Genomic DNA, 21,188 nt, shown 5'->3' with positions numbered 1-21,188 from the left:
GGTCCTTTCCTTGGACCATGCAGGGTGCAACTTAACTAAATCCTACAGAGTTTCTTAGTATTGAGAAGTTAAGTGACTTGCCTAGGATCACTCAGCCAGTATATATGAGGCAGGTATTGAACCTAAGCCATCTTAACTTTGAAGCCTGTTCTCTTGCAAGCTACACCACACTAATTCTCAGTAGGTAATAGTAAATTTCTATTAAAGCCATAGCCTAGAAAGACTCATCAGTAATTAAGTAGGGCTCTTAAAACCATAAACCTAGAGCTGGAAGGAAACCAGGGTATAAAAGAAATCAGACATCTCTATTCTCAAAGAACATAATGACTAGTTAAGGGAGATAAAGCTAATACCAATAAAACAGAGAAAAATTAATTGTTATGGGTTATTAAAAATAACTACCCTGGAGCAGTTAGGTGCCTTGATGAATAAAGAACCAGGACTCCTCTAAGTACTACATCACATATCTCTTACTCCCTCTGAAGTCTAATGCCATTCATAGCCTGTATGCACAGTTTTAACTTTATAAATAGACTAACATTTTTCATTTATTGTTTCATGTATATTAATCTTATTGTCCTCACAATAGAGAATATTCTTTGGAATAAAAAATATGCATTACAAAAAAAAAAAAAAAAAAAAAAGAACCAGGACTGGAGTTGGGAGGTCCAGGGTTCAAATTTGGCCTCAGACACTTCCTAGCTATGGGACCCTGGGCAAGTCACTTAACTCCAATTGCCTACCCCTTATTTACTCTACTGCCATAGTATCGCTTCTAAGATAAGGTAAGGATTTTTTAAAACAATTTTAAAAATTAAATAATTACCTAAAGTTATATATCCCAGGCAGGTCAGTGATAAAAAAAAAAGAAAAGCCTCCCAAATCAAAATATTGATAATAGCACTTCTTGTGGTGGCAATAGACTATAAATAAAGTAGATACCCATCAACTGGGGAATGGTTTAAGTTGTGTTACATGATTTTAATGGTCTAGTACTGCTCTGCAGTGAATAAAGATGAATAAAGACTGATGAAATGTGAATTAAGCAGAACTAAGAAAATGATATACATCATGACCACAATTATTGTAATTGGAAAGAACAACCACAAAGACATTGAACCTGGATGTTGTAAAGTTATAATGACCAAGCATATCCCATAAGAAGACATCTTCCCCCATTGTACAAGTTGGGGACTATGAATATGGAACAGTGTTTATATATTTTTTCAACGTCTTAGTTTTTCTGAACTTTAACTTTTTTATTATAAGGAAAATATAGGGAAATATAGGTGATATAAAAACAAGCTATATCAATAAATTAAAAAAAATAATAATCCCAAAGGAGGGAGCAAGATCAGCGAAGGCTGCAGTAGTTAAAAAGGCTTTAGGCTGAGAAAATGATTCCAAGGGGCAGAGAATTGTAGAGACAGGTGATCTTCATCATTGTTCTTTCCTTGCTTGCCAGTCCCTTAGGACTCCCAAAAAGTTAGGATTAAGGGCATGTCTTCTACAACAAACCCAGCTCCTGCATTGCAGATTGTCTGGCTTTCAGAAGTGATAATATTTCAGATATGTTATGAGGGCCTTAGCTGTCACTCATTGAAAAGGATAATAATTGTTTGTTTATTTTCCAGTGGACAGATCAAGCTGGCAGATTTTGGACTTGCTCGACTCTATAGCTCTGAAGAGAGGTGAGGTGCTGATCTAGTAAAATTATACTGGATTATAAATTACTTCATTTCTTGATTTATTTTTTTTTCTATTTGCTTCAGAAACTATCAGAGTTCTTTTATTAGCCAAATTGTGTTACAATTGTCTCTAGGCAGATTTAAACACTATGAAATGATCTGAGTTAATCAACCCTTTTATTTGCTTGAACAACTCAACCAGATATTGAGTTAGGATGGAAATCCTTACTTTCCTGGCTACCTTCTATCTTCCATCATATTTGTTACTTTGTATTCATCCATTGTTATGCTTTAAAGGAACTACTTTAAAATCCCAAATGCAATAGAAAAATAAGAGTGGTTACTGCTATTTTATTTGCCCAGAGGTTCAATTTGGTACTGATATAAGAAAGTATATCATTGTTGCTTTTTATATTTCAGTCGTCCTTATACAAATAAAGTCATTACATTATGGTATCGACCACCAGAACTGCTGCTAGGAGAGGAGCGCTACACACCAGCCATAGACGTTTGGAGTTGTGGGTAAGGACTAATTCTGATGCTGAGGAGTCAAATAATCTCCAATTATTTTCTCTCATCGCCCTAAATTTAAGATGGCCATCCTGTTCTGGTTATAGCTCATTTATTGTTGGCATAGTTCCTTAATCTCTGTTTGTTAGCTTCCTGCATCTCTGGCTTTCAGGATAAGGAGAAATGAATATAAAACCTTTGGCAAAATCCCAGAAAATTCTGCTGATCATGGAGTGATTTTTTTTTAAGGCCTTAAAAAATAAACAGGCCATATTATTCCTGTACTATAGGACTTCAGTACATACTCTCTTATTGCCCACCATGTTCTCACTGCTACCATACATAGTTTCTAATATAGTGTAACAGCTTGCCCTATTTCACCTCAGTGAAAATGCCACTCTCTTAAAAAGATGCACTGCAGGATTTGTTCTCCAGATTCACAAGGGTTGATGAAAGAAAGGCACAGCAACTGTTGTAGCCTACCAAAATCAAATGTAGCTTTAGTTAAATTTTAGTGACTCAAGCTGGGTGTGTTTGTGTTCTGGACTATTTGCTTTAATAGTATTAGCATTTAAATTGTCACAACTAGGCTCTAAAGTTAACGCCCCATTAAGATGCATGGGGGAAATTCATAGCTCTTCTGGTACTGTTATTTCAGTCTGTGCAATGTGCATCTTCAGTGCTGTAGCAGGGTGTTGGATTACATAACGAAGATGTCTTTCCTACCAAGGAGCTAGAAACAACATTTTAAAAATATAACACAAATACTTAACTAGACACCACAGAAAACTAAGGTCTCTGAAGCAATGGACTTAAATTTTACCAGGCTTTCATCAGTTTCAGTATATTTTTCCATACTGAAAATTTCTTATTGATCCATGGTAGTCTCCATGAAGAGGACATCTTTGGAGGATCACAAATCTCTTCAGAGAGATTTGTGAAATAGAATTGCTCAGTTTGCAATTCAAAGGAGAAATTAGAATGGCTGGCACGGCAAAATCCACCTGGAATCTGATAATCCAGCTGTGCTCTTTCTCCTTCTTATGTCACCACCGTTACAATACTACAGTTTGAAACTTAGTTGATGATTTGACAGTTAATGCAAGATTTAGAATTAAATTCAGCTTTCATGTCCTTTAGCAAGCTTTTTGTGGCTACTGGGAATAAAATTTTGTTCATTTGAAATCAGCAGACATACTTCAGAAACCCCACTAAGTATGTGCTAAACAGGAAGGTTTATTTAAGCAGTGAGATTTTCTTCTTGAATTCGGTGATCCCCCCAAAATGCAGAATTTAAAGGTAGAATATTTTAAGTTTTGATTTTGCATTAATACTTTCATATAACTTTGCCAAAACATAGAACAGAAACTTGCTCTGTACAGGCAAATAGCAATTTTTATAGGCACACTTCACTTAAATCACTCCCAGCTGATGAAAATTAAGTATTTTATTTGCAAATATAGTGCCAAGATAGTTGCAGTGCAATGTACTTTTTATAAATCAGTTGAATGAAAAGAGCAACATTAACCTTTTATTTAAAAATATTTTTGTTGGGACTTTTTGAGGCACCACTGTTACTTCTCAATGTGTCCCACTCATCAATAGAACTATCTTTTATAACAAAGAAAAAAGCAGTTAGTCAAAACCAAATAATACAGTGACATTCTCATCAGCTAACAATATGGATTTTATTTTCTAGTTATTTTCTTGATTGAATATAGATGAATAGGGGAAATAGTTTCTTTTATATCACCTTCTCTTGAGTTGTTTTAAATTGTTTTCCTGGTTCCTTGCTTCTGACCCTAGCTATTTTTTTGTCCAAAGAAGTGAGGATATCCACTTGAGCCTGAATCCCTTGTAATCTAGCTTCCATCTCTGTTACAGTATTTAAACTACTCTCTACAATCCATCAGAGACTGACTCCCTAATCCACAAATTCAGAGACCTTTTCTCGGTTTTCTTGACCTCCCTGAAACATTTGAACTATTTAGTCCCTACTTGATACTTTTGCTTCCTTTGTTTGCAAGTGCCCTTTAGTGATTCCCTTCCTATTTTGGCTGTTGATTTTCTGTCTCTAGATTCTCTTCATGTAGGTGTGTTTCAAAGACTGTCCTCAACTGTTTTTCTTCTATATTCTCTTCCTTATGATCACTTTCATGTAGGCCATAGCCAAATCAGTATCCTTAATGCTTCACTTCTTTTCTGAGTGCCGGATTCCTATTTCCAGCTGTATTGTACAAATCAGTGTTCCACTGGCATCTCCAAATTAATTCCCCAAACTGATTCCTCTGCTACTCTTACCCACCTTGAACCTTTTGCTACTCCCAGTACTGCTCTTCACTTCAGCTTCCCCATTTCCATTTATGGCATCACTGTGTTCCACGTGCCCTCTGCCAGTACTTTGGTTCAATCAACAAGGCCATTTTTTTAAAAGCACTTACTATGTGCCAGGAATGTAAGTCCCTTGAGAGTATAGGAAACAGCCTGTACTCTCAAGGGACTTACATAAAAGTCTTCATTATGTGGACTACTAACTTCCTAATTGGTTTCCCTGTCATTATTCATCCACCAAGCCAGTTCATCTTGTGCTTTTCTTCTGGATTAATCTTTTTGATCACATCATAAAGTCTTTAGTGGGGGCCTACTGAATAAAGTTCAAAACTCAGTCCAGTAGTAAAGGCTTTTTTCTTACTCGTTTTTAACACATTCTTCTTTGTATTATAAATACTTGGGTACTTCTCAGTTCTTCTACTAAATTGTAAACTATACCCTATCATAGGGGCCATGTCTTATTCATTTATATAATGACACTTTGCTTAGCATATGCTAGCCTTGCACATAGTAGGTACTTACTAAGTTCTTGAATAAAAATGTCAACTGTAGCTAATTCATTTAAGCTATGCCAGACACCAGGAGGCATAGTGCTAAACTGGATTTGATACATTGGTAATTTGTATGTAGTCTTGATTATGGTCCTGGCTGCCTGAAATGTGTTTTGTTTTTTTTTTTTCCCAAGGAAACCCAGGCTATCCCTCAGCACTATGAAACAAAGTTTATTTAGACACTATTTAAATTGGTTTCAGTATTTACTCTCCTGACCTCTTACTTTTATTCTTTCTAGTTGCATCCTTGGGGAACTGTTTACAAAGAAGCCTATTTTTCAAGCTAATCTGGAATTGGCTCAGCTTGAACTAATCAGGTAAAACAAGAGTGGTGGGAAGGAAGGAGGGCTTATGTGTACATACAAATGCATTCTTTGGTGTGAGAATTAATTTGTTCTTCTAAAATTCATTTGTATCACCTTGTTAAATTACCAGTTATTTTAACCACATCGTTAATGATTACATCTTGCCATATGTCAAAGTCTTTAGGACATTATACACAAAGTGTGTTTCTTATCCCCCTAATTAGTTTTATAAAGTACATTGCTCTGATGGTATTGGGAAATATAAGCTTACTAAGCTTTGAGGTTGAGGAGATCTATTGTACACAAATGATGCCTTAAGCAGATGATGAGGTGCTGATTTCAGGGATAGGAGTAAGATTCTTGAGGGACTAAATTTTTAGTTTCAGACAACATTGCTATGATGAGGGAGCTAAATTTTGATCTCAAACCAAAAGCTGAGACTTCATTCGTTATAGATATAAAAAAATAGTTCTACTCTTTGCTTATTTGTGATAGTCTCCATCTCTGGTAATCCAAAACAGTCCTTCTACACCCCTTCTATCCCCCCCCCCCCAGATGACTTCTTGATATCCATTACACTTTAGGATCCATCTCAACTGATTGACATCAGTTGTAGTCTGTAGTTGAGCCAACAACAGTTTTCTGACTCTTTGTGACCTCATTTGAGGTTTTGATACTGGAGTAGTTTGCCATATTCTTCTCCAACTCATTTTAAAGATGAGGAAATTTAGACAAACAGGGTTTTAAGTGACTTGCCCAAATCATTTGAGGCCATATTTGAACTTAAGAAGATGAGTCTTTCTGACTTCAGGCCTGACACTCTATTCACTGCTGCCACCTAGCTGGACTTTGGTTGTAATTTAGAAAATGTACATTAATGTTAATATCTAAACATAACAGAAAGAAGGTAAATCTGTTGAGAGCAAGGCAAAGGAACATAATTAATTACAAAGGGGAATATATTTCATGTTAACAAGATAATTAAGATCTGCTATGAAAATCAAGACTCCCACAAATAAAGTGGATGTTGTTATTACCATACTATGAAAGTTAAAGCATGTGTTTTCTTCTCTATTAACCATCAATAAACTACAAATTTGGAAAGCCTACTGTTAACCTCAGCCGCAGTATTTATGCTAGTACATTTTTCTCCCCTATCTTCTTTTTTTAATCTTTACCTTCTGTCTTAGAATCAGTACTAAGTATCATTCCCAGGCAGAAGAGTGGTAAGGGCTAAGCAATTGGAGTTAAGTGACTTGCACAGGATCATATAGCCAGAAAGTGTCTGAGATCAGATTTGAACCCAGGACTTCCAGTTTCTAGGCCTGGCCTTCTATCCACTGAGCCTTGTAGCTGGCCCTCTCCCCTACCCTCTTAAATACTTCAGAGAAGGGAGGGAGGATTTCTCTTGGAAAGTGAAGGAGACCTCCAGATTTCATCTTTCAACTTGCCCTTGAACTTAATTTTATCAAGATGCCCAGAACCTCAGGAGGTAGTAGTTCTATGTCTGGATTTTTCAAAAAGCATATGGCTAACTCACTCCTTTGCATGTTTTTTGTTTTGCTTCTAGTCGGCTCTGCGGCAGCCCCTGTCCAGCTGTGTGGCCCGATGTTATTAAGCTACCTTACTTCAACACAATGAAACCGAAAAAGCAATATCGTAGACGTCTGCGTGAGGAATTCTCTTTGTGAGTTTTACAGAAACAGGCAACTTGTCCTTGATAGTGGTAGCATAACCTCTGCTACTCTTATTGTGTAATATAATATAGTTTCCTATTTTCTTAAATATATAGCTACCCACCTCCTCAGTGATTTCATGCTATCCCATATATAAAAAATTTCATATTTGAACCATATAGCCTTTTTATAATTTCGAGGGATTCAATTAGTAATGTGTGTTTTTACAAACATTTAATGGGCATATTACTATACTAGCATTACTGTCGTATTTCTGCAACCCAAAACTAGTAGCATTTTTGTTTGTGAAGGAAACATTATTTTGAAAATCTTCCTAAATTCACCTTAGTTCTTTACATATATCCATATATCTTTTTGTATTACAAGGTTTTTAAATTCTTTACAGAGACATATCTCTATGAGTTTCTCAAACAATTCTTAACTATTCCTTGGTCCCTCTAAATCTCTTAGTATTACTGTTTTCTCCTAGCTTTATCTGGAGCTAGTAATTCAAAGACCTTCTGATAGAAGGCTGCAGCTTTGAAAACAATCTGGTCACTTGAGACTGACCCATTTTTGTCTCCTTTGACAGTATTCCTTTGGCTGCTCTAGACTTGCTTGACCACATGCTGACACTGGATCCTAACAAGCGCTGCACTGCTGAGCAGGCCCTGCAGAGTGACTTTCTTAGAGATGTTGAGCTCAGCAAAATGGCTCCTCCAGAGTAAGTGCCCAGGATCCTTTCCCAAGACCCCAGATAATGTGGAACTGAGAATTGTTTCTATAAAGCCTTGAACGGACCATCAGTGTTCTTGGAGACATCAAATAGCTAAAACTGTCTCAACAAGAAAGATAACTGAATTCAAGAGTTACAGAGACATGAGGGTAAAAATGTTTGTTTTTAGTTAAATTTGACTCATTTCCTTTTCCTGTTGCATCTCCACCATATTATCCAACTTCTTTCTCTTCTTGAGCATCCACTTTTGATTTTTTTATTTTTAATTACTATCCCTCTCCCAAGCTCTGCCCTGGAGAATGAAGGGCTTGGAGTCAGGAATCAACAAGTTCCCACCTCTCCCTAGAATTGTACTAATCTTGTGACTATGAACAAGTCATATAACCTCTTTGAGCATCAAGCAACTTTCTAGGACTTTAGCTCCTGCTTTATAGAAGTTCAACAATCAATATTGGTGTGCCACTAAAAAAAAATCAAGTCCTTGATGTTTTGATGTAACTCTTTCCCCACCTTAATTTGTAATGTCTCTCTCCCTTCTCTAGTACCTTCTGAGAACCTCGACATGATTGGCTCTGGAGTCAGAGGACCTGGGTTCAAATCCCTCCTCTAACAGTACCTGTGTGACCTTGGGCAAGTCACGTAACCTTCCTAGGCCTCATGGTTCCCTAAAATGAATGAGTTGGTTAGATGGTCCCTGATCTCACAAATCTTTTTTTTTTCAAAATTTTTAGTAGTTTTCTGCTTTGGGTGAGGTGAAGATATGTATTAAGATATATGTAAAGTCAGTAATTAATATCTCATATCATTTGTACTATAAGCTCTGAGAGACTCTAAATTTTTTCTTGTATTAGAATATTGTAGCATTGAATATTATTTGAGATAAATGGGTTGTGCACTGAGATTTGCCTATTTCTTTGTTTTACAAAGATTTTTTTTGTCATAATGAAACTCGACATGAACTATTTTCAATGTTATATGAAAAGGAAACTGAAAATTCCAAAAAATTATAAAATATTGAATCTCATGATTGAAGAAATCAGTGTTTTCTTGAGGGGATAGGATATGGGTAAAAATACTTTTTTTTTTTTCCTTTCCCTCTCCCAGACCATCAATGAATAATATTCTACTGGGTTGTTTATAACCTTTGCAAATAGTCTTCTCTGATTATACTGAACCTGAGCAGATGTCCTCTGTAAAAGTAAAAATAAAAATAAAGTTGTAAAAGTCCTTAGCCAGGTCAGGGGAGTCATGTGTTTTAGAACTATGAATGGAATCTGTGAGTTGAAATAAAGTTTTGGTCTTTAATACCAGGATACCTTCCTTGATTTTAGGAAGTTCTTCTTCACATTTTTGTTCTCATCAGCTAAGGTTTATCTGGAGTCACAGTCATTTTAATGGTCATTTAATTGGAGGCAACCTGGATAGTGAGTGCAGAGTTGTATTTGGAGTGAATCCTATAATCAAATCCTGTTTTTGCCATTTACTCTCTTTGCAACTTTGAACAGATTACTTCGTTTCTCTGGGCCTCAGTTTATTTATCTGTAGAATGAGGGTGTTCAAATAGGTGATCTCTAAGGTCTCTTTCAGCTCTAAATCTTACATTACTAGCTTGTCAATCCAGACATAGCCTAGATTTCTTCCATCCGTTTTCTTGGTCAATATTTTTGTGTTTTCCTTCTTGCTTTGTGCTTTCTTTCCCCCATGTCTTTCCCTCATCCTCTATCACACTCCCACACACATTTCCTCTTGCTTTTTCACAGCCTCCCCCATTGGCAGGATTGCCATGAACTATGGAGCAAGAAACGGCGGCGGCAGAGGCAGAGTGGCATTGTGGTAGAGGAACCACCTTTGTCCAAAACTTCTCGAAAAGAAACTACCTCAGGAGCAAATGTGGAGCCTGTGAAGAACAATAGCCCAGCACCACCCCAGCCTGCTCCTGTCAAGGTGGAACCTGGGGCTGGGGATGCAATAGGTCAGTGTGGGGAATAGAGGCTTTTGTGTTTCTTACAAGCACTATTCCAATGAGAGCTGCTATTAAAGATCACACAAAAATCATTGTTCTTGATCTTTAAACCTCTTTTAGAAAAGCATTAGTAAAAAGATGGTATCTAGTTTAGGGAAAGAAGAGAGATTAATATATACCCATGTGATTTAGATTAGGGAGAACTAAAACATCATTTTCCTTTCTTTTAAAAAAAACTGAGTGGACTGTATTTTATTAGCTGAATACTTGATAATAAATATTTCGTGATTAGGTAAACTGAATTTGGCCTAGTCCTAGCATCATCCTCTATGACTTTTTAACATACCCTGCCAGATACTGTGAAATCTTTGATGTCAAGTTAATAGATCTTATGAAAACTAACTGGTTTTTGCCACAATGTAAGAGAAAATCAGAGCTGTCTTCTGATTTGAGTATATCCAAATATGTATGAGTTGTTCAAACAAGTTCCTAGATGACAAATATTCTTTTCTCAGCCTTCTTAACCAATCTTATTTCTATCTGGAGGCATACTGTTTATAAAGCAAATTAAATCATCATTTTAAACTACTCATTTGGCATAAAATAATAACCCAAAGCAAGCGGATTTTTAAAAATTGCTTCAATGTATCTGGATGCTTTCAAGTACATCAAATAACAGTTACCATGGGAAATGGGGATATAGAATGAGACTTTCAAATCAAAGTGTCTGCTAGAATAGAAGAAACTTGATTTTGATATTTCAGGAGGGTTAAGCCCTCTTTTCTGCCTCCTCCTTCTGTGATGGCTCCACTGTCTCTCCGCAGGCCTTGGTGACATCACACAGCAGCTGAATCAAAGTGAATTGGCAGTGTTACTGAACCTGCTGCAGAGCCAGACTGACCTGAGCATCCCTCAGATGGCACAGCTGCTCAATGTCCATTCCAACCCAGAGATGCAACAGCAGCTGGAGGCCCTGAACCAATCCATCAATGCCCTCAATGAAGCCACTTCCCAGCATCAGGACTCTGAGCATGTGGCCCTGGAGGAGACTGTGAAGGAGCCCCCCCCTGCCATGGTAGTCCAACCCTCAACAGAGCAGACAACCCCGGAAGCATCTGGCACACCAGGTGACATGCAGAATGTGCTGGCAGTCCTCCTGAGTCAGCTGATGAAAACCCAGGAACCAACAGGCAGCCTGGAGGAAAGCAATGGAGAAAAGAGCAGTGGGCCACAGGGGCCCCGAAGAACTCCCACAATACCACAGGAGGAGGCAGCAGGTAAAACAGACCAGTCATGAATCTCATTGAGCTCAGGTGCTGTTGCCCTCTTAAAAAAAAAAAAAATCTCTTACCATTTTCTTTTTTCACATCAATGGCTTTGGGTTTATTTTTTCTGTAACTGTCTACAGAGGAGTCTAGCACCAATGGCATTCTGCTTCCCCATCTCCTTTCATCCCAAACTTACAAAGCCTTTCAAAAATCACTTTGTACATACTTTTTCAACCCCCCAGGAAGTAGGTAAGTAGGGTCCTTAAGGTTTGTTTAAGCAAAGAAACTGCAACTGTGGCTGATGATTCATCTTGTACCACCATATGTGTCTGGCCAAACCAGACCTAGCACATGAAAATTCTGAATTCCAAACTTCGGGTCCACTATCATATTTTATTTCTCTGCCTGTAATGTATTGGACTTTTAAGATGCTTGATACCACAGTGTGTACCTGTAAGATAAAAGAATAAGGAAAATCAGCCATTTTGGAATGTTTCCTAATTAGACAATTCATACTATACATTTCCTTTACCAAAAATAATAGCATATATAAACCTCATTGTTTTAAGCTTTGGCCTTTGCGATGGATAATCAAGGCCCCTAGAAGGATGTAAAAGCCTTGTTTCAAAAATAAAAGAAAAGGAACCTAGCACTCTTCCACTCACTCAGATAATTCCAGAATGTGATGTGGGGTGATGGAGGAGGATATTTGAATTTGATTTGTAAAAATGCAGACATATCTGATGTTTTCAATTGCAATTATCCATTTAGACCCCAGAATTTAAGAAAAGCACAAGGATTCAGTACACTAAGCTTTCCTGTTTTAGGCTCCTGATTTCAAATTTCATGTGGTGTGATTTAAGTTGCATATACCTGATTTCCCCAAGCAGATATACTACAGAAAACAGATACACTACAGAAAAGCACCAGCATGAGCCATTTGAAAATTTTGGACTTAGGAAGGGACCTTAGTGTTAAGAGTGTCCCCCTTATTTTATAGTAAAGAAAACAGACCCAGGATGATTTGCCCAAGATCACACAGCTAGTTGGTAGAGAAGAGCCAAAACAAGAACCAGTGCTTCCAGTGTTGCTTTAATTAAAAAGAAAAGAAAATTAAGAGGGTTCCACTCCTCTCCATGGGATAGTAAAGAAATCTAATTCAGTACCTGCCCTCCTAATACACATATACCCTCAACTCTAATTAAAATTGGTGAAAGGGGAAGTGTATTCCATTTTAAATAACACACAGTAAAGGAAGCCTCCCTGATAATTAAGCAACCCAGCAAAAGGTGAAATTGTGAGTTAAAATTAAGTTCTGGCTTATAACCATGACTTGATGGATTTACTTTCAGAGGTGATTATAAATGCCACCTCGCTAATTACTGTACCCACCACTGGATTATCCAGTTGTTATCTTAACCATGTCTTTCCCTTCTTGTTTCCCTCCTGCTGCCTTTCATTTGAGCTGTTTTGCTATTTGTTAGCATTTCCAGCAGAGGGCAAGCTGGGGATGTTAGAGATGGTGAAAGCGAGTCTTCTTAGCTACTGTTCAGTTGCTCTGTAATTGTGGAGTAAAATTTTTAAATCATCTGTGTATTTTGTTAACACACAGATCTCTCAGAATTGACAGTGCTGTCAACCCCTCAAATTATTTCGCCCAGTAACTATGTGTTACCTTTTTTAATTCTTTCAAGGAGCCTTATTAAAATCTCACTAATGATTATTTACAATCCAGCCACATTGCTACTTCCCAGTACTGTTTTCCTCCCGTAATAGAAATGAAAAACAGAAAAAGGAGTTTGATCTCAAGAAATAGTATTATTCTAAGTGAGATTATTGGATCATTTGCATGAAAGATAAAATTTAATTGTGAAAAGAGCTACAACTGAAAGAATATAAGTTTAGTTTTGCCTTCTTTATAGTTATGATCTTTCACAGTAGTTTGCCCTCTGGATTAAAATATCTGATTTTTAATATATATGGTCCAAAAAATGTTTATAATTGGCATTGTGGACTTTTGTAAGTAGATAGACAAACAGACAGATAGATAAGATAGAGGGTTGATGGGAAAGCCTCTGAAATTTATGTATAGATGCTTGTATTATCAGCCCTTGGTTATCTGGGTGTATACTTTTTAATTTGTGGCTTTTCCATGGCTAGATGTGGTTTTTGGAGTTTGGGTTTTTTGTTGTTGGTTTGTTGTTTTTTTTGTTTTTGTTTTGTTTTTTTTCTAATCCCTGCCACCTTGCTCTCAGTCAACTAGCAAATCATCAAGTATTTATAAAGTGCCTACTCTGTGCTTGGCACCTAAGCACCATGCTAATTCTGTTCTTTCCATTTGCCCAACCCAACTTCGCATATGTATAGGTAGCATTTTTTAAACTTTTTAAAGTGCTTCACATTTGTGCTCAGGGAATTCAGATTTATTTTAGTAATAGCCTTGCCAAATATAAATAAAACCCATGATGTACTCAAAAGCCAAATAAAAATTATTTTTGGTTTATCTGTGCAACTGCCGTCCTCTAGTAGCTCAGATAATCAAGAGTTGACTGTATAAGAATCCATATATATACTTTCAATGATAACAGACAGAAGTAGTTAGGCTTTTATTTGAAAGATACACCATTACAAAGCATTAAACCATTCTCTTCAGCATGGTAGCCCCCAGAATTCTAAAGGCCCTAACCTATTCTGACCATAGCAACTTAGCACACAGTACTTTTGGTGTCCACCAACTAAAGATGTTTTATGTCACCTCACACTGAGTCCAAAGAAATTCATTATCAGATACTAGTTACTGTGGCTGAGCAAACTGGACTAACATTTTGGGGGGTGCGAGGGGGAACATGGGGACTAATCCGAGAAAAACAACGATAACTTAAAGGTACAGGGCTGCAGTTTTAACTCATCTCTTCTCTAAACATTTAGCATTCCTCATTGCCATAAATAAATTTTTTTTCAAGAGCCCAGTGGTGCATGACACTATACACAGCACTATCACTTTGTGCTTACGATGGAAAAAATGATGCAGAGAGGAAAACAAAAACTGATTCTTTGTAACTTGCCATTAAAAATGGGCATTTCTTTTCATCACAAAATGGGATCCTGAATGGGAATATGGCAATAAATTTTTAGAATTTCCCATTCCTTTGAAATGTGAAAATGACGTAAATTGGGGAGACAGGTGTGGACTTCCTGAATTACAGAAATAAAAGATTTGCCAGTTCAATACATCTATCCTGTGCACTCTTAAGATCTATTTCAGGTTAATATTGTGTCATCAGACTTCCTATGCTAAAGATTTGTCCCCAGATATGAAAATCAAATGTATTTTCTCTCTCCACTTTTCCTATTCTTGCTTTTTAAAAAATTAACATTTAATCCAACAGCTTAAGTTGGGCTACCAAGGGCCCACAAGGTAGAAGAATGGTCCCTCCAAAAAAGGGGTGGGGAAAGGAGGGAGTCTTTTCCCAAAACAATAACCAGAAAAAAGCCTTGAAGTTTAATCATTTATGCCAGTCTGTAAATGTAGCATGCAACTGTTTTACTTATCGTTTTAATTATTTTTTCATACAAGTTTCGTTTTTCTAATCCCAAGAGTTGATTTTTTTTCCACTTCTGGGTTGCTTGTATTAGCTGTGTGCTTGTATATGTGTGAATGTGTGCACGAGTGTGTGTGTATAATCACGTGATTTTAAAGATGGTGTTTAAAAGAAGTAACCCTTCCACAGCATGTCCTCCTCACATTCTTCCACCAGAGAAGAGACCCCCTGAACCCCCTGGACCTCCACCGCCGCCACCTCCACCCCCTCTGGTTGAAGGCGATCTTTCCAGCGCCCCCCAAGAGTTGAACCCAGCTATGACGGCCGCTCTGCTGCAGCTTTTGTCCCAGCCTGAAACGGAACCTTCTGGCCATCTGCCACATGAGCACCAGGCATTGAGACCTATGGAATATTCTACCAGACCCCATTCAAGCAGGACTTACGGAGGCACTGAGGGGCCTGAAACAGGGTTCAGTGCTACTGACACTGATGAGCGCAATTCCGGCCCAACCTTGTCAGAACCTTTGGCCCAGACCCTGGCGAAGAGCAGGACTTTCTCAGGCTCTGTGAGCCATCTTGGGGAGTCGAGCAGTTACCAGGGCACAGGGTCAGTGCAGTTCCCAGGGGACCAGGACCTCCGATTTGCCAGGGTCCCCTTAGCATTACATTCAGTGGTCGGGCAGCCATTCCTGAAAGCCGAGGGAAGCAACAATACAGTGGTCCACACAGAGGCCAAATTGCAAAACTATGGGGAACTTGGGCCAGGGGCCACTGGGGCCAGTGGTTCAGGAGCCAGCCTTAACTGGGGAGCCCAAGCACAGGCTACTGCTTATGGAAAGCTCTATCGGGGGTCTGGGAGAGTCCCACCAAGAGGGGGAAGAGGGAGAGGAGTTCCTTATTAACCAAGAGACTGGTTTCCTGAAAGACTCCTTCCCTTTCCATCCCTACTTTCTCTCCTCTGAACCTTTTAATGAAATCGTTTGCCAGATTGAGGTAATCGTCTGCATTTGGCTACTACAAAGCTGTTTGTCTTATTTCTTGCTCAGTTGCTGCTAGCGGGAGTTCTACATAGTACTGATGTGGGCATTTTGCTAGCCAGACCCCTTTCATTGGGCTGGGGCCAGAGCATGAACAACTTCACCCCTAGCTTGGCAGTTGCTGGTGAAAGGGTTTGGGGAGGGTCATTAAATTGGAAACTAAATGTTTTAGCAGCTCAGAACCTGCCCTCCTTGGACAAGAAAGAGAAAAAATAGTTCTAGCTCTGAGGCAAAAATCAGAGAGGAGGCTCTTTTGTTTTTGTTCCCTCCACCCTTCTACCTCTTAAATGATTCCCCCTTCCCCCCCCCAGTCTTCTATTTTGTAATTTTAAAAAATAAAGTTCAGAAAATTCAGCCTTGTGCATTACGCAAAACCAAGAATGCATTGGCTGGTTTAAGAAAATGCACCCTCCCATCTGCTACCCCAACTATTTTGCTTTTAAGTGAATCTTTTTTCTGTTAAGCTGCTAGACACATCTCTTTTTCTGATAAATTTCCTGTCCCTTAAGTTTGTTCCACATATGCCTTCTCTCCCTGCATCTGAAGCAGGTTGCAGAATGTGATTGTCTTGGGCAAACAGGTGGACTTTTTCCTCCCTTCCTTTTTTGCCCCATTTTGGAAGGGCTTTTTTTTTTTTTTTTTAAACCTTTCAAGACGTGTGGGGGAATTGAACCTTTTAGAAGCTCAAGAGCCCAGGATGATTCTTTAACTTTTTTGAAATAAAGGAAAGGAAATTGAAACCCCAACATTGTTCTCTGTAACTCTTCAATTCCAAAAAAAGGTTTAAAAATTGTTCATAAAACCCTACTCAAGTGGGGAAGGTGCTACATACCGGAGTTTTTGGTTTGTAAATGGGGACAGCCCTGGATATTGCTGCTGGACTGGGGTTACAGACAGTGCCTCTGTACTTAGCTAAAGATATAGCAGTTAGTGTACTGTTTACACATATATATTTTTGATGTCAGAAAGTATTTAAATATCTTTCTGGTTCCCACAGAGCATTGAAATATTATCAGAGGAAAAAAAGGGAGGGGGGAATAGACAAATAAAAGGACATGTAAATTTAGTATAGAATGGGTGTTTTTCCTGGAGATGTATCAATACCTGGTACTTTATTATTGTTATTAAGTTTAAAATTAAGGAACTGGGGGGAAAGAATCATATTTGCTATATACACATACCAGTACCTATGCCCTGCCAATCCTTTTTGAAGGTTCCCCCAGAGAAATTTCATGTTTATTTTTGTTTTGATAAAGCAGGTTGTATTGTGATTGCCTGGCTAGAACCTTGCCTTATCACAAGAATTCAAAAAGGGAAACGTTCTGAAGCAGGGGAGGGAGAAGGATACATATGAAGGTATATACCTGTATGCGCTTCATATTGAAGGACAGATACGAGTACCAGCATACGTAGTGTTTCAGAGAGGTACATACATTCACACAGTCTTTATCTGCATAGATTATATATGATTTCTAAAAAGTTAGACCCCTTTTATGAATAAAGGCAAACATTGGCTGTTGGTTTTAGCAGTCTGGAGGAGGATTTGCAGAATTCAAATGAAATATGAAAGCAGTACCATAAGAGAAAAAATACACAGATTTTTTTTTTTAAAGAAAGAAGAAACCTCCAAAGACATATTACGCTTATTATTTTTCCCTTTATTGCAAATGGCAGAGTTCTGGTGTGTGTGTGTGTTTATTTTATTTTGGTTTTTGGTCTGGTTTTTGCCAATGGGGACACAACACTGATTGGAAAGAGAATCTTCTATACTATTCTGGCCCTGACATATTTTAGTACCAATATGTCCAGCTGAATTAGCTTCATCAACACAGTGTTGGTGACCTGCATTAAAAGTCACTTGAGCTTCTTAGAAGTCTCTTTACTTTGGGACCTCATATCAGTGGCCCTTTATTCTTGGGATTATTATCTGAATTGAAGCACTTGGCTTCGATCTGCTCTGCCTTTGATAAAGAACTTGAGCTTGGGATACTTTCTCAAGTATCTGAAATGAAATAGAATCGGTTGCCCCACCCAGTCTGAATAAAATTCTCTCTACATTTTCATTGTATTTTGGTTGTCAACTGTCATCTATCACAGTTTTTTGGTGTGTATTTTTCCCCACCCCCACCATTGCCATTTAAAAAAATTATGCCAAATATCCTAAGCAATGTGCTTATTTCCTGTTGTGACCTGTACCCCTTCTGAGGTAAGGGGACAGGTGTGTTAGCATGTGTGTATGTATGTGTGATTCCCCTCCACTCCTCCATTCATTGTCTGAACTTTAAAAAGAAAACTAGGCATTGGGGATTTTAAAATTTCTCAAGGGGGGGGGGTGGATTCCCTGGATCCAGTGGAGGAAAAAATAACTATGAATTGTTCAGCTATATTTAAACATGGTGGAAACAAAAGTTTGACAGAATTTCATTTTTGCTGTTAAAAGAAAAATTGCAAAACATAGCCTAACCCCGTTAAAAATGGGGAATGGAGTTTGGTTGTTGTTGTTGTTGTTTTTTTTAAATTGTACCATGAAGAAGAGAAACAATTAAACATTTTGAGCAGATGAGAAATTTTATTCCATTTCACAAATAAGGGATGGGAGGTAAAACTGTTTTGACCAGAATATTTTTTGTCATTTTAGGAAAATTTGACCCAGTTTTCTTAAGTTGCTCTGTCCATAGGAAAAATGATGATTTTTTTTTAATGAGGGAAATTATATGTGCTTAAAACAGGACAGTTAGCACCAAGATGAGTAGGTCTCATTAGCTGCTTCCACCTTAAACATCCCCTCCATATATATATAAAAATATATATGTGTATACATATATATGTGTGTGTGTATATATATATATGTAATATACATATAAAGTTATAGTGCTGAAATGGTTAACAGGTTTTGACAGATTGCTATAGCAGAGAAGTGTCAGTGACCACTTTATTCTTTGAGTTGGGTTTCTGACACTATATCCCCCCTTTCTCATTTTTTGTTCCTTCCCTCTCCTCTCCCTGCCCCCTGGGTATACCTTTGTCTATGTACAGATATTTTGTAATATATTAAATTTTTTTCCTTTCAGTTTATAAAAATGGAAAGTGGAGATTGGAAAATTAAATATTTCCTTGTTACTGTACCACTTTTGCTCCATTGCATTTCCTTCTTCTGTAGCCTCTAATCAGGTGTGATAATATGTAAAGGTCATTTTCTTATTTGAAATTAGGTATTCTTAATCTAGTGCACTGTAGGCTTGAAACTACAGAATTGGGTGTTTTCCACTTAAGGGGTAAAGCAGAAACAAATGGTGGTTGAGAATTTGGGAGTGAAAAAAAGGGAGATGGGGAAATTTGGAATTGAGATGTAATTTTAAAGAAAACTGAAGTTGAAGTCTGTGAAGAACACAATTGAAACATAACTCATGCAAGGTTATGCAAATAAATGATTATGCAAATTGTAGCACTGCCAAACCACACAAAAAGTTGAGCTTCATGTACCCTGACTCCTCCATGCAGGAGAGGTAAGTGGGTTTGAGCTCAGCTGTAGCTAAAGGAAAATAAAGTCGAAAACAATTTAAAGTGAAGGAACAGCATAGGTCTCAATCCAAACACCTCCAGTTCCTGTGAAGTCTCCATCAGAGAGATTAGGTATGAACAGTTGCTGTATTGTTCATATCTCCTTGTTGGCAAGTCCAGGAAGCAGGTTAAAGACTTTCACTGTGTGAAAGCTATGTTAGCCTCAGATTCTAACTTTATGTAACCACCTGATAAAATCTGTCCTCATAGCAAAGAAGTCTAAGGGTTAAATTCTTCTAATAAGTTCAGCTGGTCTATGTATCATTATAATGATAAAGATAAGATTCACGTAAAAGGGAAGATGTAGCTGCTAGAAAGTTTAGGGAACTTAGAATAAGAGGGAAATTTTCTTATGGGCCAAGTGGAGGATTGGTAGGTAGATATAGGAAATCAGAAAAGACTGAGGAGCTTAAGAGCAGAAAATTTGTTTCCTGGGGCTTGTACAAGGTTGCATTTTAACTTGCAAATCTTAAAGACCAAATACTTACTTTGCCCATAACCCCAGTTTTCTCCTAATGCAGAAATGTTTGTAGCAGGAGGAGAACAAGATACTTTTCTAGATATTTCTTGGGACATATTTGTTAATACTATCCTGCCTTAGTCTGATGACCAAGCCGCAGAGAAAAGGAGTTCTAGACCATCTATTTTCTTTTTCTTTATTTTTATCATTTACCTAGTAATAGACAATCTATTTTCAAATTGGGGCAAAAATGAGATACTTCTGTCCACAGTAGCAAGCATTGATTGCATTAGCAGTAAGAAAATGCTGGTCTTTTAACACTAAGTACTCAAACCCAATATTTAACCAACTCCACATCAGTAAACTGCTCAGCCTCAGTTTCATCATCTGTAGAAAGAGATTCTACCACATGACCTCTAAGGTCCCTTCCAGATCTAAATCTATAATCCTTTCTCCAGTACTACCACTCTTAAAACCATTCCTCATTTTTCTATATATATAACCTTACAACTCAATTCCACAAGTTCCCTTCCATTTTGACATTTATTTTCCACATTAGGCTTGTCCTGTATTGTAGGGATTTGTCTCTGGTGGGGTCAGAGGAATTTCTCAGTCTAAAGTATCAGAGATGAAATGGGATTTCCTTTGTTATTTAAAAAAAAAAAAAATTCCAGCATACAGCCTTACCTCCTTTTGGTTCTGCTCAATTTCTTTGTTCTAGCCTAATTGTTTTTCTAAAGAGCCTAGGTTAGGTTGGAGAATGAGGAAATGCTTTGGCCTTCATCTCCCAGGAGAGGCCGAGCCCCCTCTGTTCAGATTTCTCTCTTGGAGATGAGCAGGGTGACAGTGGGACTTTGATCAACAGATTTGGGTGCTGGTCCCAGCTGTAGGATTTTTCTCTTTTCTGTTGCTAATATCCTTGGGAATATACTTCAAATGAGTTCACTCCAAATCAGGGAATGCACCTGGTATAGAAAATGGGAAAGAACAAAGGTTTTGGAGTTAGTTGACTTGGGTGTAAATCTACTAGGTATCTGTATGACCTCGAGTCTTTTAACATCTCTGAGCCTCAGTTTCCTCATCTATGAGGAAATTGGACTAGATGATTTTTTTTAAACCCTTGCCTTCTGTTTTGGAGTCAATACTGTGTATTGGCTCCAAGGCAGAAGAGTGGTAAGGGCTAGGCAATGGGGGTTAAGTGACTTGCCCAGGGTCATACAGCTGGGAAGTGTCTGAGGTCAGATTTGAACCCGGGACCTCTTGTCTCTAGGCCTGGCTCTCAATCCATTGAGCTACCCAGCTGCCCCCTAGATGATTTCTAACATACTTTTCAACCCTTAAGTTCTATACTTCTAAGGAGAAGGCGGCCTTCAGTTATGTGTGCCACTAAGAGACAGTTGTTGATACTGTATCACAATATATACACATCTGTATCCACCTCTCCCCTTTAGCCTGTGCCTTAGGCTTGCCAGAGCATCCTTTTTCCCTGCTGGGTACCCAAGGCTAACAAGGTTAGCTCTGGTGCTCTGAGGGAGCGGTGTCCACAGGACAATATCCAGG

At 38.0% G+C, this 21,188-nt stretch overlaps 1 protein-coding gene across 2 annotated transcripts in view; it reads left to right on the top strand.

The window, feature by feature from the left end:
- The window catches only part of CDK12 (cyclin dependent kinase 12), a 45,761-nt gene extending 27,067 nt beyond the window's left edge, over window positions 1-18,694 (top strand). The window contains exons 7-14 of one of the 2 annotated variants that reach the window (XM_044676066.1): window positions 1,635-1,691; window positions 2,109-2,210; window positions 5,320-5,397; window positions 6,956-7,072; window positions 7,654-7,785; window positions 9,558-9,769; window positions 10,585-11,037; window positions 14,787-18,694. In XM_044676066.1, the coding sequence (XP_044532001.1) occupies window positions 1,635-1,691; window positions 2,109-2,210; window positions 5,320-5,397; window positions 6,956-7,072; window positions 7,654-7,785; window positions 9,558-9,769; window positions 10,585-11,037; window positions 14,787-15,472 (1,837 nt within the window). In that variant the 3' untranslated portion in view covers window positions 15,473-18,694. Of the gene's footprint in view, window positions 1-1,634; window positions 1,692-2,108; window positions 2,211-5,319; window positions 5,398-6,955; window positions 7,073-7,653; window positions 7,786-9,557; window positions 9,770-10,584; window positions 11,038-14,759 lie in introns of both variants that reach the window. The other variant, XM_044676065.1, reaches the window with a different exon arrangement.
- Window positions 18,695-21,188: the final 2,494 nt, after the last annotated feature.

The sequence above is a fragment of the Gracilinanus agilis genome, chromosome 4 (assembly GCF_016433145.1).
Source record: "Gracilinanus agilis isolate LMUSP501 chromosome 4, AgileGrace, whole genome shotgun sequence".
In the NCBI taxonomy this organism is placed as follows: domain Eukaryota; kingdom Metazoa; phylum Chordata; class Mammalia; order Didelphimorphia; family Didelphidae; genus Gracilinanus; species Gracilinanus agilis.
Note: the sequence above shows the minus strand (reverse complement) of the source record. Positions and strands in the feature narration are given on the sequence as shown.